General features: G+C 39.3%; 1 protein-coding gene across 6 annotated transcripts in view; it reads right to left on the bottom strand.

Moving 5' to 3' along the window:
• FREM1 (FRAS1 related extracellular matrix 1) overlaps positions 1-13,483 on the bottom strand; it is a 271,046-nt gene that overhangs the window by 8,303 nt on the left and 249,260 nt on the right. For all 6 annotated transcript variants that reach the window (XM_069090684.1, XM_069090683.1, XM_069090682.1 and 3 more), the window contains 6 exons: positions 8,907-9,056; positions 7,011-7,252; positions 6,158-6,205; positions 5,716-5,883; positions 5,379-5,507; positions 4,496-4,611 (listed from right to left, as the gene is read on the bottom strand). In XM_069090684.1, the coding sequence (XP_068946785.1) occupies positions 4,496-4,611; positions 5,379-5,507; positions 5,716-5,883; positions 6,158-6,205; positions 7,011-7,252; positions 8,907-9,056 (853 nt within the window). The remainder of the gene's footprint in view (positions 1-4,495; positions 4,612-5,378; positions 5,508-5,715; positions 5,884-6,157; positions 6,206-7,010; positions 7,253-8,906; positions 9,057-13,483) is intronic.

The following is a 13,483-nucleotide window of genomic DNA, read 5'->3' as shown; positions in this document are numbered from 1 at the left end:
TAAATGCTTATGCTACAAATTTAACAAAAGGTATGAGCCCTGCCTGCTGGCTCCAGCACACCCCTCCTACTAAGCCTTAACAGATAGCATATGGCAGTTGTGGAAGTTGGAAGATTCAGTGCCTTGTAGCAAAACTGTCCAATCTGAAATAGGTTGGTCCTCAGATACCAGCCATCCTTTGTCCACTGGGCTAGTCCTCAAAGCCTCTCTGGCTTTACAGGATTTTCTAGCTAACCTAAGCTTTGAGAACTGACGTTTACTTTCACAGCACCCTGTGCCATTGGAGAAGGACTTTCATGGAGGACTGATACTATAAAATGATGTATATTTGTCACAGGGGTTTGAGGATATGAATGTATAGCATGAGCAAATAAAATAACAAATTTATGGTTTCACTCTTTCAATAAATATTTATTGAGTATATATGAGGTCTGATGAGCAGTATTGTGTGGTATAAGGAATGAGTTAACCATTTGCCCAAGGGTTTTTAGTTTATTAGAAGACCGTGTGTGTGTATTTGTGTGTGTGTCTGTGTGTGTATAATCACAAATGCAAGGCAATATGTGATTAGTGCTTTAAAGAAAAGAAACCTTCTTGGGCTTTATATAGGCCTAAAAGAATGAACAATATTCCCATAGTCAGAGATGGGGAAGAAATGTGTACGCAGAGGAGAGAAATCATAAATAACTACCACTTACTCCAAGAATTCTTCCCAGATTTCATTTTGCCCCCTCCAAGATGAGAGTGATTTCTCCTTCCTGGCATTTGTCATAAAATTTTTGCATGCCAAAGTTTTTCTTTTACCTTTCATTCCTTATACCCTTGTGCATCCTTACATTTTTCCATCTATCCAAGTAGAATGTAAACTCTCTGAAGGCAGGGATTATGTAATTTTTCATCTTCACATATCCAGTCTGAAGTAATAGCCTATTGGAGTTCTAGAGTATATCCAATACTCAGGAGTTTGTGTACACATTAAACATTTAATAAACTTTCATTGAATTGAATTGTTGGAAATGCAGGAATATGTTTAGGGAAGTATGAGTAGCCCATAGGGTTCACACTAGGCCATGTTGAGATGAGGCTGTAGAGGCAGATTGCAATCAGATGATGGAAGACACGCTATTTATTTGTTGTGCAAATGTATTACATAGGTAAGTAAACCGTGAATCTGCATGGGTTCCTTTTGTAGGTTTTTTTTTTAATTCCTTAAAATTAATTTTTTTTTAATTCCTTAAAATTAAATTGTGATGAGATGGAGAGACCAGAGAAGAATCAAGAGTAAGGGCTACAGATTTACAAGTGAGATGTGTGTGTGAAATACAATACAAATGAAGGTCTGTATAAATAGCCCAATGGAGGAGTAAGAAAAATAACAAGGCAAATAGTCAAGACCTTAGTGGAGAAGAGAGAAAATAACTGAAGACCTAGCTGACTGCCTTCTCATGGTGTGGCTGGGGGTGACCCTGGTTCTTGAGAAGGATGCCACAAGACCACACTTGGATGGCAGGTTCCATCCAGCTGGAAAAGCTCCAAGTACAAGCCACAATGGACTTTATGTCACCCAGGGACAAGCCTAGCCAAGTTCGGAGAGGCTCATCGTCTGTTTGGCCTCAGCAGCTCCCAAAGACCATCTACTAATCCGTAGAGCATCTGTATCTGCACTGTTGAAGGGGAAAATACTCACACCTATGAAATCTCAGATCCTAAAAACATCCTTAAAATCCCAAAAGTATCTTGGTCCTAAATCCTTCCACTATCATAATAGCTGCAAAGCTTCAAAGTTTCATTACCTTATGCATCCTAGAGGTAGTCAATAAATATGGTGAAATTAAGCACATTTATACATTCGATGAACAAAGAGATGCTAAGGCCTACAGTGTACAGAGAATTGTGCTGAACGTTGGTTAGGGGAGGGAGGTTTTTAAGTTTAGATAAGACACTGTTCTTCCCCTTATGGAGCTTACAATCTTGCAATGTTTCATTTTTAAAGCACAAACAAAAATCACCAAATCTGCCATTTGTGAATTCCATGAGCGTAGGGATTGTGTTTTTCTTCCTTTTGTATTCCCAGCATTCAGCACAGTACTTGACGTGTAGTAGACACTTGATAAATGTTGGTTTCAATGATCACTAGGAAAGCCCTGGTGAGGAAACTCCATCTGCTAATGTAGCTGGTCCATCTGCTCTGCCACTTTAAGTCTTAGATAGTTTTGTCTGGGACACTGAAAATTTAAGTGACTTGTCCAGAGTCCTACAGCCAGTGTGAGCATTGAGAGAAATAATGGGTACTACAGATGATAGCACGTTGAGGAGGATATTTGCTATTCCATAAATTATAGGTCAGTAGGATCACTGGATCAAAGAGCTAGAGTTGGAAGGAAGCTCAGAGACTTTCTAGTCCAATCTTCTCATTTTATAGATGAGGAAACTGAGGCCCAGAAAGGTTAAGTTACTTGCCCAAGACTACTCATGTATAAGCGACTGTGTGAGGAGTTGAACCCAGAACTTTGGAGGTATTTCACGGTACTATGATGCCTCTCTGAAAAATAAAAGTTTATCTTGTTGACTCCTCCTTATAGTATACCAGAAAATCCCAGGTGCCATTTGATTTCTATAATTCTCATAATTGCCAAAGGAGCTGTTGCTGCATTTGTTGTCCAGTTGAGGGGAGCTGCCGACAAACCTTCTCCTTTACAACATAATGCAACAACACTCTCATTCAGTCAGTAAGTGAACTAGCACTTATTAAGAACCTCCTGTGTGCCAGATACTGTGATCCAATGCTGAGGATACAAAAAAGGCAAAAATAATCCCTGCTCTCAAGCAGCTCACAGTCTACTGGGAGAGACAGCATGCAAATAACCATGTGCAAGCAAGCTATATGCTGGATAAACTGGGGTAATCTCAGAGGAAGGGGGAAGAAGAATAAGCATTTATATGGCACCTACTATGTGCTTAGTGTTTTGTACAAATATTGTCTTATCTGAATCTCACAACAACCCTATTGTCAGAGAGAAGAAGGGAGAGTGTTCCACCCAGTGGGAGTGGGGATGGGGGGAGGGGGGGTGTTGATGGACAACCACTGAAAATGCCTGGAGGTGACAGATGGGGAGTCATGTCCAAGGAACAGCAAGGAGACCAGTGTCACTGCATCACAGAGTACATGGAGGGAAGTAATGTACAAGACTGGCAAAGTGGAAAGAAAATTGAAGGCAGTTTTCAGATTTTCACAAAAAGTCTCATTGAGCTTGATGAAGTGACAGAAAAGAGTTAGGACACTTTTCCTCCCTGTTTATAAATGGAAGAACAAAATTAACGTTTTATTTCTCTTTTAGCAACAAGTGCCAGAAGGATATATATTTAAACATTTTGTGGGGTTCACTTCAACCTACTTCCTTGGCAATAATCAGGCAACTCAGAAGTCTAAGCCTCCTTTTGCTGGGGCTTGGCTGATAGGTAGGACATGAAAGAAAGTTTAATGAGGGGCCAAGCTGTTCATCCTGCCCAATCATTCCCAGAAGTCATAGCTAATAGGATGAGAGACTGGCTATGTTCCTGTTCCCAGAGTGTCCGGAGAGGACAAGAGAGCCAATAACACTTCATGCTTCCAAAGATCTGTGGTTTTGAAGGTGTGACTGCTCCCTTTACTGGTGCAGATCACATTCCTTTAGGAGTTGCTATGCAAATGGACCAGGGCTTGCATTTTGCTTACAATGCCTTCTAGAAACCAGGGTACTCTCCATGCCACAGAGTATAGGAAAGAGCTGGGGAAGTATTGCTTCATAGAAAGTTCTCAATGGCACTGAAACACTTTTGCATTCTTTAAACTGGTCCTATACCATCTGAGGGTCGTAGAATGCTATATCTAGAGCTGGAAGGGTCCTGAGAAGCCCTTGACTCCGATCCCTTCATTTTATAGATGAGGACACTGTAGCTGGGGTAACACTTGTAATCATCAGAGGTGGAATTTGAACCCAGTTCCTAAGACAACAGTCACTAGTTAGGGCTCCATATAATGTTCTGTAGCATTCTTATTTCAACAACATCAGGTACCTGCTTTCTGCATTGCCACAGGCTTGATGCTACAAGTCTTTCATTATCATCTGATTGAGTCCTACCTAGTAAAACAGGAGCCTGGAAGGCTGATGACCTAGAAAAATCTTCTGTTCCCACTTGCTAAGAATGGTGGGGGTAAGGAATGAAGGTTGCCACAGAGGAGGGACTGTCAAGATAGCCAAGGGTTGGTATCCCAGTACATGAATCTAAGGGTCATTTCACATCCAATCAGTTCTCAGGCCATTATATTTCATCTATGTATGGTTTTCAGAAGTTCTCTGAGAGCAAAAGGAAGATTATGACTTTCATTCATCTGTACCCACTCCACTCCCTCTCCCCCCAAAAAAATTCATGGCCAAAGCACCACACATACACACACCTAAGTGATAAACTGAATAAAGAAATAAAAGTCAAAATGTAGAAGATGATCTCTTACTGTTCCCTGCAAGCTTGAGCAGCTGCATTCCACGTGACCTTTTGCTCTGTAATCAAGGAGTAGCAATGGTTGTTTTGATGGCTCCATCCAGTGGGACAGGTTCTTTCATTCCCTTCCTGAAATGAAGTGGTCAGTGTTCACACAGCCATGCCCTTTGCAATCTACAATCATCTCCTGGCAGGAGGAAAGCCTCCTGCCCATTTATTTATTTAAATAGTAGACAGTATACTAATTCCTCACCTTTAAAAAGAGTAGCTTTCTGCAAAAACACCATCAAATTCGTCTGTGTCTTATAGGTCATAATTTTTCTCCTCTGGTTGTTTTTTTAATCACCAGTATAGATGTTTAAATGTGTATTTAATCAATTAATGAGTGAATAAATGAAAACTATAGGGGAAGTGTTTTTCGCATTGCAGATTGAAGGCAGTTTTCAGATTTTCACATTTTCTCTCTCTCTCTTTTTTTAATCTGATTAATTTAACTCAGTTACCTCTTGCATACAACTTCCTCCAAAAACCTGCTAGGGCAATCTTCATTCTGGTCCTCACAGGGGATTTTGTTCTGTATCTGACAGACTGTTTGTGTAAGAGTGTGTTTTATTATTGTAGCTGTGTGTTATTCCTTCTCTAAGTACCAGGAGGACAGAAATCATACTTCATTTAACCTTCCTGGCTTCCCCAGTGCCTATCACGGTGCTTGGCATATGGTGAGTTTTTAATGAATGTTTGTTAAATGAATGAATGGTCACATAATCTTTGACACTAAATGTTGACATTGTCTACCATATTAATGCCCTTCCCTGCACGCCCTCCCACTCCCATCAAGCACCAGCTTCCAAAGCAGATTTAAGCCAGAACATTCTTTAGCCAAGCATGCATCCTACCTTGTTTGTTGGACTCCAAGGCTTCCATGAAGTTCCATTGCAGTGATATAATTTTTGGAGGCTTTCCTCAAAATGAAAGAGCCCCTTTAATGCTAATGTGCAGTTCTTTGGAAAGGATGGTGACTGGTCCTATGAAGACAAAAGAAGGTGGGAATGGACTTAGCTCTAGGACCAGTACTTTAAAAGACCATAAGACATCAATCCTCCCTCTGGTTTGTATGCCTTTATGCTAAATAAACTGCTCCAAATGTTGGGACCAGTCTAGAAACTCATAGGTGTCAATGACTTAACAAATAGTTTGTGGGAAGCTTAAGGAAGAGTCACAGATGGTTCCTACCTGACTGGGAGAGTGTAAATAGGGCATTCTTTCCATCTTATCAGCCTGTAGTGGTTCTATTTTTCTGCTTTTCTTTGGTGGTCTCTGATTAATGATTGTCACTCTGGGCTTCTCCATGTTTATTGTAGATTTCTCATCCTCTACTCTTAGAGCAACCATACCATGGTACTTAACATTAAGACAGAAACAACAAAATTCAGACAAGACCAAAAAAACCAGCTACTTTTTATTTAGTTAAAAGAAACAAAACAGTCCATTTTAAAAATTCTGACTACTGCACACTACAAGATAAAACTCAAAAAAGTCTTTCAAGAAAATGCATCTAGACTAGACAAAAGAAAGGAAATGATTGAAACAATCTCTATTCCTAAGTGTAATCATACCATCACATGACATATTACCAAGTACATAGAATAGAATCATTCTTTCAGAGAATTCTTACTCTAAAAATGATGTCTGTTTCATTTCTATAAACAGATGATGGGTGAACCTGAAAAGAACAGATAGTAAAATAACATTAGACTTTTCTTACCAGTGGCATAAAATAGTTGGCTGGGACAATAACGATTTTCAGAGCTCTTGAGTAACGGGGAACATTAGAGGTTGGTTAGTCCAACTGCCTTATTTGAAAGATGACATAACTGAGATCCATAGGAGGTAAATGACTCACCCAAGAGCATAAAAGTAGGGACAGAATGGGGCTTTGAGCTCAGACCCTTTGACTTCAAATGCAGTATTCTTCCCATTGTACAACCTGAAAGTTAAATCTTACTTGGGCTTGAAAAAAATTTAAGGAAACATTTCTGCAGGTATATTATAGCTTAGTTTGCAGTACCCACATTCGAATGTGACAATGAAACCAGTTAGCTTGATCAGAGTGAAAGTGATATATATCACCCCAGAAGTCAAACTTACAGGTTTTGGACCACTGTGAGTCAGACAGTCTGACTCTGGCTTCATGGCAATGGAAAGTACCTCAGTCTTGAAAATGCATTCCCTTAATCAAGAGGAGTTCAGTAAATGATTATGAATGAAAAGAGGCAAGTCAATCACCATTACTGGGGGAAGAGAAAGACTTGAAGCCAAAAGTTGGGAATGACATACCACTTTGACAAGCAGAGTACTATGCCAAATGCATAATATTAGGCAATCCTTAAAAGACCACCCCCATAAGATTCAGAATACCTCATTTGATTGTTTCAAGACAGTTCAGAATATCTTGGTTCTTTTGACAAATCCTATCAATAACATCCCAGAGAATTGTCCATCTTATTTCTAAGTTGCATGGTTCTTACTGTTTTGCCATTTCCTATTGTCCTAAGTCTTTTCCTGGGAATATCAGTTAAGTCAAAGTCCTGAAGCTTGTCCCCTCTGCTGGGTATTATCCCTTCTTTGGAAGATGAAGGATGTCTTCCTTCCAAATGGATCCCATCAAGAATGGAGGGTGATGATGAGCCCGGGGAAAGTGGGAGCCACGTGTCTTTCCCCCATGAGTTATGCTTGTTTTGGGCAGAGGAATGTGAATGGTGGCACCGACCTGAAATCACACAAGATGGCAGATGGTCAGTTTTGTTCATTTTACATAAGCAGATAACTGATCTCATGGAACAGCTTATCACTAAAAGTAGATGGATGAATTTTCTACCAGATGTTACCTGTTTGTCATTTGCCAGTAATTCCTTCCTTTTCCATCAGTTTCTCTACAGGAAAGCTGTGCATTTCGGCACATGGAAAATGTGACTAGTCAATAATAAGAATGATTTCACAAGTCATATAGGAAAACTGGCTTCACTTCTTTAAGTTCACTCCTCTAAGAATCTGGAAAAACTTCCATCTTTCCTTATTGTTAAAGTATTTCTGGATAGCTCTTTTGGTTCATTGTCATTCCAAAGACAATGTATAACACTGACATTCCTCCCTGATGCTGTACAACAGAAACAGATTGCTTAAAGATTTTGTAAGAGCATGAAACCATTCCTTTATGCATGTATGGTTCAATAGTCACCATTATTACAACAAAAAGGCCAAATCCAAAAGGTACTACTTCTGTCTGGAGCCCAAAAAACTTTTTTTTTTTTAAATAGATATCTGGGGAAATAAGTGTCTGAACATCTAAGGTCAAAATATTTTCCTTGAGGGTGTTTCATACTTCCTGTGGGGATTCTCAGGTTTATAAAAATCCTTCTGAGAAATAAAATTAATTTAGGGAAGAATATTGTAAAGGAAAAAGAGCTGATTTCCTTCCTTTTCTCCTTCCCTCTTATTTCCTTTTTTTTCTTCTCTCTCCCTTTTTGTTCTTCCTTCCTTCTTTTCTTTCCTTCTGACTTTCTCCATCCCTTCCTTACTGAATCAAAAGGAGAGAAGAAGAGCTAGAGACACTATTGTTTTATATTTCAGGACACCAGTTATAAGTAAGAGGGAAGTAAAAACTGGGGTACACAAGTGGAAAGGGGAACTAGGATCTCAGATATTAAGAGGGTCTCTGAAATGTAGTGAATCATCTATTGGGATGCTTGTCAAGGAAAATTAAAAAGCTTGAACACCAGAGGCTGACAATAATTCTTCAGATGATTCGGTTCTACAGTGTAAGCCACACAGAACCTAGTTGGCTCAGGCAGGCCCAAGGTAATTCATTAATATTCTCCAGCTGCTCCTGGATTCCCAAACCAGCTGCATCTTTCGTTTGTAATTTTCTTCAACTGCTTCCTCTCATGATTTTCCTGGTCCTGCTGTAATGTGGGCTGGGGTTTTAGGCATTCAGAGATCTCTTTGACAGAGGAGGATAATTACAGCTCTGCAATCTCTAGGGGAAAATAATTATCCATAGATTTTTCAATGACATTTTTTTTGTCCCCTCTGTGAAAATAGCAAAAGGGTAGGAGGAGAACACACACACACACACACACACACACACACACACACACCCACCCACACATACCCACCACTACCACCACCATCAACAACAACCCTGGTTCTGACTTGTTGCTTTTCTCCAGTGAAAGTTCTTAGCGGGAGGAAAACAGCATGAAGTTGATGCCAGGATAAAGGGCCTACCATGGCCCAGGTTGCTTTCTTGACAAGAAATTAAGCACTTTGATTTGAAGGCGTTATCAAGCACATTGGCTGTTGAAAGCTAGTGGACTGCAGAGCCAAGACTGTCCCTGATTTCAAGATGAGGATCAAAAGAATACCTCCTTTTGAGTCCAAAATTTTCACTCTGGCTTTTGTCTTTGTGCCAAGAACGGCATTCACAGGGGATTTGAGAATCACTTCAAAGACCTCATCATCTTCCTCTAATCCGTCATAGGTAATTGCTATATTCCACATCTTAGTTGACATTCCTACAAGAAGTAAACATTTTAATTACTCTTTAATTGCTATTTCAATCAACCTAGGTGTCAGAGAAATATATTAATTAACATGTCTACAGCGAGGCTGGAGTAGCCTGGGTGATCTATTGTGCACTTCCTGATTGACTGCACTCCTGCTGTTCCCCCAAATAACATTAAAAGACCACATTTGTTCCTGGACAATGATGATTCCCTATAAAGGCAAACACTGTAACCAAAAAAATTGGCCACCTTATGTGGGAGAAGCAAAATGGTTATCCAACGAGAGCTGAGGCTCCATTTTTCTGTGACTGACCTACCTCGTTTTCCCACTTTTGTTGAGAATAAACAAGTACTGAAATCTTAGTAGTTACATAAATTTTTTTTTCAAAATGCTGGTGCTGGAAATAATTAGGATGATAGTTTGGTAGGAGTTGGTGGTAGGGGAGAGGGGTAGAGAGACCTCGAAATGGCTTATTTGTAAAGGTGGCTGTCTCCTCGGACACTCTTCCTTGGCTTCCAGGGTGTTTCCTAGCCAAGAAATGCCCTGCTCCCCCCTCCACCATGATGTCATACTTAAGATTTTGATATCCTACTGGAGACAATTTGGGGGGTGGGGTTTCTAGAAATAACCCAAGCCAGTATTTCTCTTTCTCTATCTGCCTCTGTGGAGTTACAATTAAGCTCAGCTCCTAGTAATCTTGTGACCTTAATAAAAGCAGCTTTGATTCTCTGAACACCCCCCCCCTTCCCCACCCCAGAAATGCTGCTGCTATTATGGTGGGATGAACAGTCATCTTCTCTGGTTTCTGTGGTGCCCCTGGGGAGATGACAAAGTTTTTTTTTTTTTTTTTTTTTTTTTTTTTAGGGAAAGAAGGAACATATTAAATGGAGAGAGGGAGGAAGACAGCATTTCTTTCTCATCTCTGCCTCAGAACCCCTAGTTGCCTTTTCTTGGGTCACCTATGCCCAATCTGATTCTTTCAGTTGTTAATACCTTCTCCCCACCCCAACCCCCACTTCCTATCACTTAGTGTTTATTTTGCATATAATTTGTATTTACTTCTCTATGAATATATTGTATCCTTTCAGTAAAATGTAAGCTTCTTGAGGGTAGAGAGTATCTCATTTTTATATTCAGAGCCCCAGTGCCTGACATAGCTTATATATTATATTATTATATTATATTATATTATATTATATTATATTATATTATATTATATTATATTATATTATATTATATTATATTATATTATAATTATATATAGCTTAAATACTCAACATATGTTAATTGACTGATGCATTAACTTCTTTGTTTGATTCAGTGTTCATTTTTAATAGTTTTCAGCCATAGTTCCCCCTTGGTAGGAAACTTAAATTCTTCTGAGCCTTTTTTTTTCTAAATAAATCCTCCTCTCATATAGTCTCTTGGCGCTCAATGTTCTACAATTCTCTGATTATTCCAATGTGTTCCACTGGTACCATATTTATGACAGCTACCACATAGCACCAAATTCTCAGTTAAGGTCTTGCTAATGAGTAATACAGTATAGGAGAAAAGTAGGATGTATCCTTGGCTTCCCATAAAGAAGAAATTGGTTTTGGCAGGGGTAAGGGAGAAATTATTTTGTACTTGAAAAATCCTGGTTTATTGCTAACTTATTATACTCAAGGTGGTAGATGATATCTTCAGTAGATTGTTCCTATGATATATTCAATTTTAAAAGCATTTATCAAACACTTACTATATTACATCTTGTCCCCCTCATCTTCCCCTACTGAATTTCAAACTATGCTATATTGCCATCTCCCCTTATGAAGTCTATCGTCCTTTAGAAGTCATATAGCATGTTTATGTCCTTAATGGACTTATCACATAATATTGTATGTTATAGTTAGTTGTGTATATTTTACTAGACTCTAAGTTTCATGAAGGCACATGTTGTGTGCCTAGCATAGTGCTTGGTGCACAGTAAATGTTTAATAAGTGTTTTTTGAATGAATGGTATTGTGTTGGGTGCTAGAAAGATGAAAAAAATGACAAGAGTCCCTAATCCTCAGTGGAAACTACTCTAATTGACAAACCTAATGGCGTTTTCTCAATCTTCATCCTTCTTGACCTCTCTGGAAACTTTGTCACAGTTAATTACCTCCTCAAGGATCCCCTCTCCTTTCCAGGGTTTCCTGACAAGACTTTTCCGATTTTCCCCCTACCTATCTGATCATTCCTTCATAATCTCCTTTGCTATGTCTTCATCTGGGTCATATCTATTAACCATACATGTCCCCACAGCACTCTGTTCTGAACCCTCTTTTCTTATCCCACTATACCATCTTGCTAAGTGATCACAGCAGCTCCTATGGGTTTAATTACCATCTTGATGCAGATGGTTTTTAGATATATATTTATAGCCCTAGTTTTGCTTCTAAACTCCAGTCTGGAATCATCAGCTGTCTTTTAGACATATCAAACTAGAAGTCTTAGATCTAAAACTCAACATGTTGTAAACAGAATTTACTATCTCTCCCAAAACCTCTCCTCTTCCAAATTTCCTTATTGCTATCAAAAACACCACAATCCTTCCAGTCACCCAGGCTTACAACCATGGTGGCATTTTCTAGTTCTCACTTGAACTCATTCCATGTATCCAATCTGTTGTCAAATCTTGTCATTTTTTTCCTTTACCACATCTCTTGTATATGTCCCCTTCCCTCCACTCACACAGCCACCACATAAGTCTAGGGAGGCCCTCATCACCTCTCACCTGGACAAAACAGCCTTCTAATTAGTTTCCCTGCTTCAATTCTCTCCCCATTCCAATTCATCCTCCACCCACCTGCCAAAATGATTTTCCTAAAGTGGAGGTCTGATTATGTCACCCTACTCCATAAACTCCAAATGATTATTACCCTCAAAATCAAATAAAAAATCTTTTGTTTGGCTTGACCTTTTTCTCCCTTTCCAGTCTTCTTAAAACTTTACTCTCCTCCATCTACTTTACGACCTAGCTACACTGGCTTGCTGATAGTTCCTTGAACATGACAGTTCATCTGTTGACTCTATGCCTTGTCATTGACTGTCTCAATGTCTCCAGAGGCGGAGAGATGGAGAAGAGTGTGTGAAGGGGAATAATGTTAAATACAGCTGAACAGGTAGACAGGACCCAGGTTGTGGAGGGACTTCAATTCTAGCCTGAGTTTTACTTTTATCTTGGAAGCAACAGGTAACTACTGAACATCATAAAACAGAGTAGTGACATCATTAGAACTATGCTTTAGGAAGATGATGTTGGCAGTGGTGTGGAAGGTTTATTTGAAAGAGAGTAGATGAGAAAGAGGGACCAAATAAGTATGATACTGTACAAGGTAGAATGTGATCAGGTGAAAAGGATATCCACACAAAGACATCTAGAAAAAAACCGAGGAAGGATAAATCACTGTCACATGAGGGGGATTAGGGACAGTTTCACTGAGATTTTGGCACCTGAACTGGGCCTTGAAGAAAGAGAGATTTCAATAGCCAGAAATGAGAAGGCTTCTGAACAAAGGAATGCTATGGTCAGATGTATTAGGAAGATGAGTTGGAGAGAGGAGTAATTTAAGGCAGAGGGCTCAAGGAGACCATAAATTTCTTGAGGGCAGTTGACACTTCTTTTGCATGTCTATATGTCCACCAAACCACCTTCATCCTCCACCTATATTATTTCCTAAAGCATTCAAAAGAATCCCTAAAACTTAAGGTTAATTGGTATGTCCCGAAATCTTTAGTGTTTGGGGAAAAAATTATACCCAGATCAACCTAGATAGATGAATATTTAGCCTTTTCTTTTAAATATTCAGAGAAGGACATTCCAGAATCTCCTGTTCAAGGATCTATCAATCTACATAGAACAACAATTAGCCTGCTCAGAGTTTACTGAAAAGCAAACCCAAGCTTAAGTTTGTAACAAAACCCAACTCCATTTTAAATCACAGAAAAATCTATTGAAGCCCATTGAAAGGTAAGAGTTAAGATCTGTCTTCATTTAAAGTAGAAAACAAGGCAAGGTGAAATTCTCCCATCTTGATTGACCCTAGTGTGAAGGTCGACATCCACTGAATAGAATCAGAAGGTGATCAGAAATTATTTCAGTACTTTAAGGATTTCATTTATGTGGATATCTCATTTACTGCTTAGAGCAGTGCCTGACACTTAATAAAAACTGCTTGTTGACTTGGCTCCAAAGATCTGAAACTCTCCCTGCCATGATACACGGTCTTTAAGAATGACTGCAGCTGAAAAACTCATCACCCTCTGGTCAGCCTTTTGGTGATGAGCCTTTCTTAACTAGGGTAGGTTGGTCTTCAGTCACAGACTCACAGTCGGTCATATGACTCAAACTCCAACGCTTCCAGAATAGTAGAATTTGTGGGATCTTATACTTTGGTGGTATAGGCTT

The sequence above is a fragment of the Petaurus breviceps genome, unplaced genomic scaffold (assembly GCF_028583685.1).
Source record: "Petaurus breviceps papuanus isolate PSGF00001 unplaced genomic scaffold, PetGlider_PUasm1.0 187, whole genome shotgun sequence".
NCBI lineage: Eukaryota > Metazoa > Chordata > Mammalia > Diprotodontia > Petauridae > Petaurus > Petaurus breviceps.
Note: the sequence above shows the minus strand (reverse complement) of the source record. Positions and strands in the feature narration are given on the sequence as shown.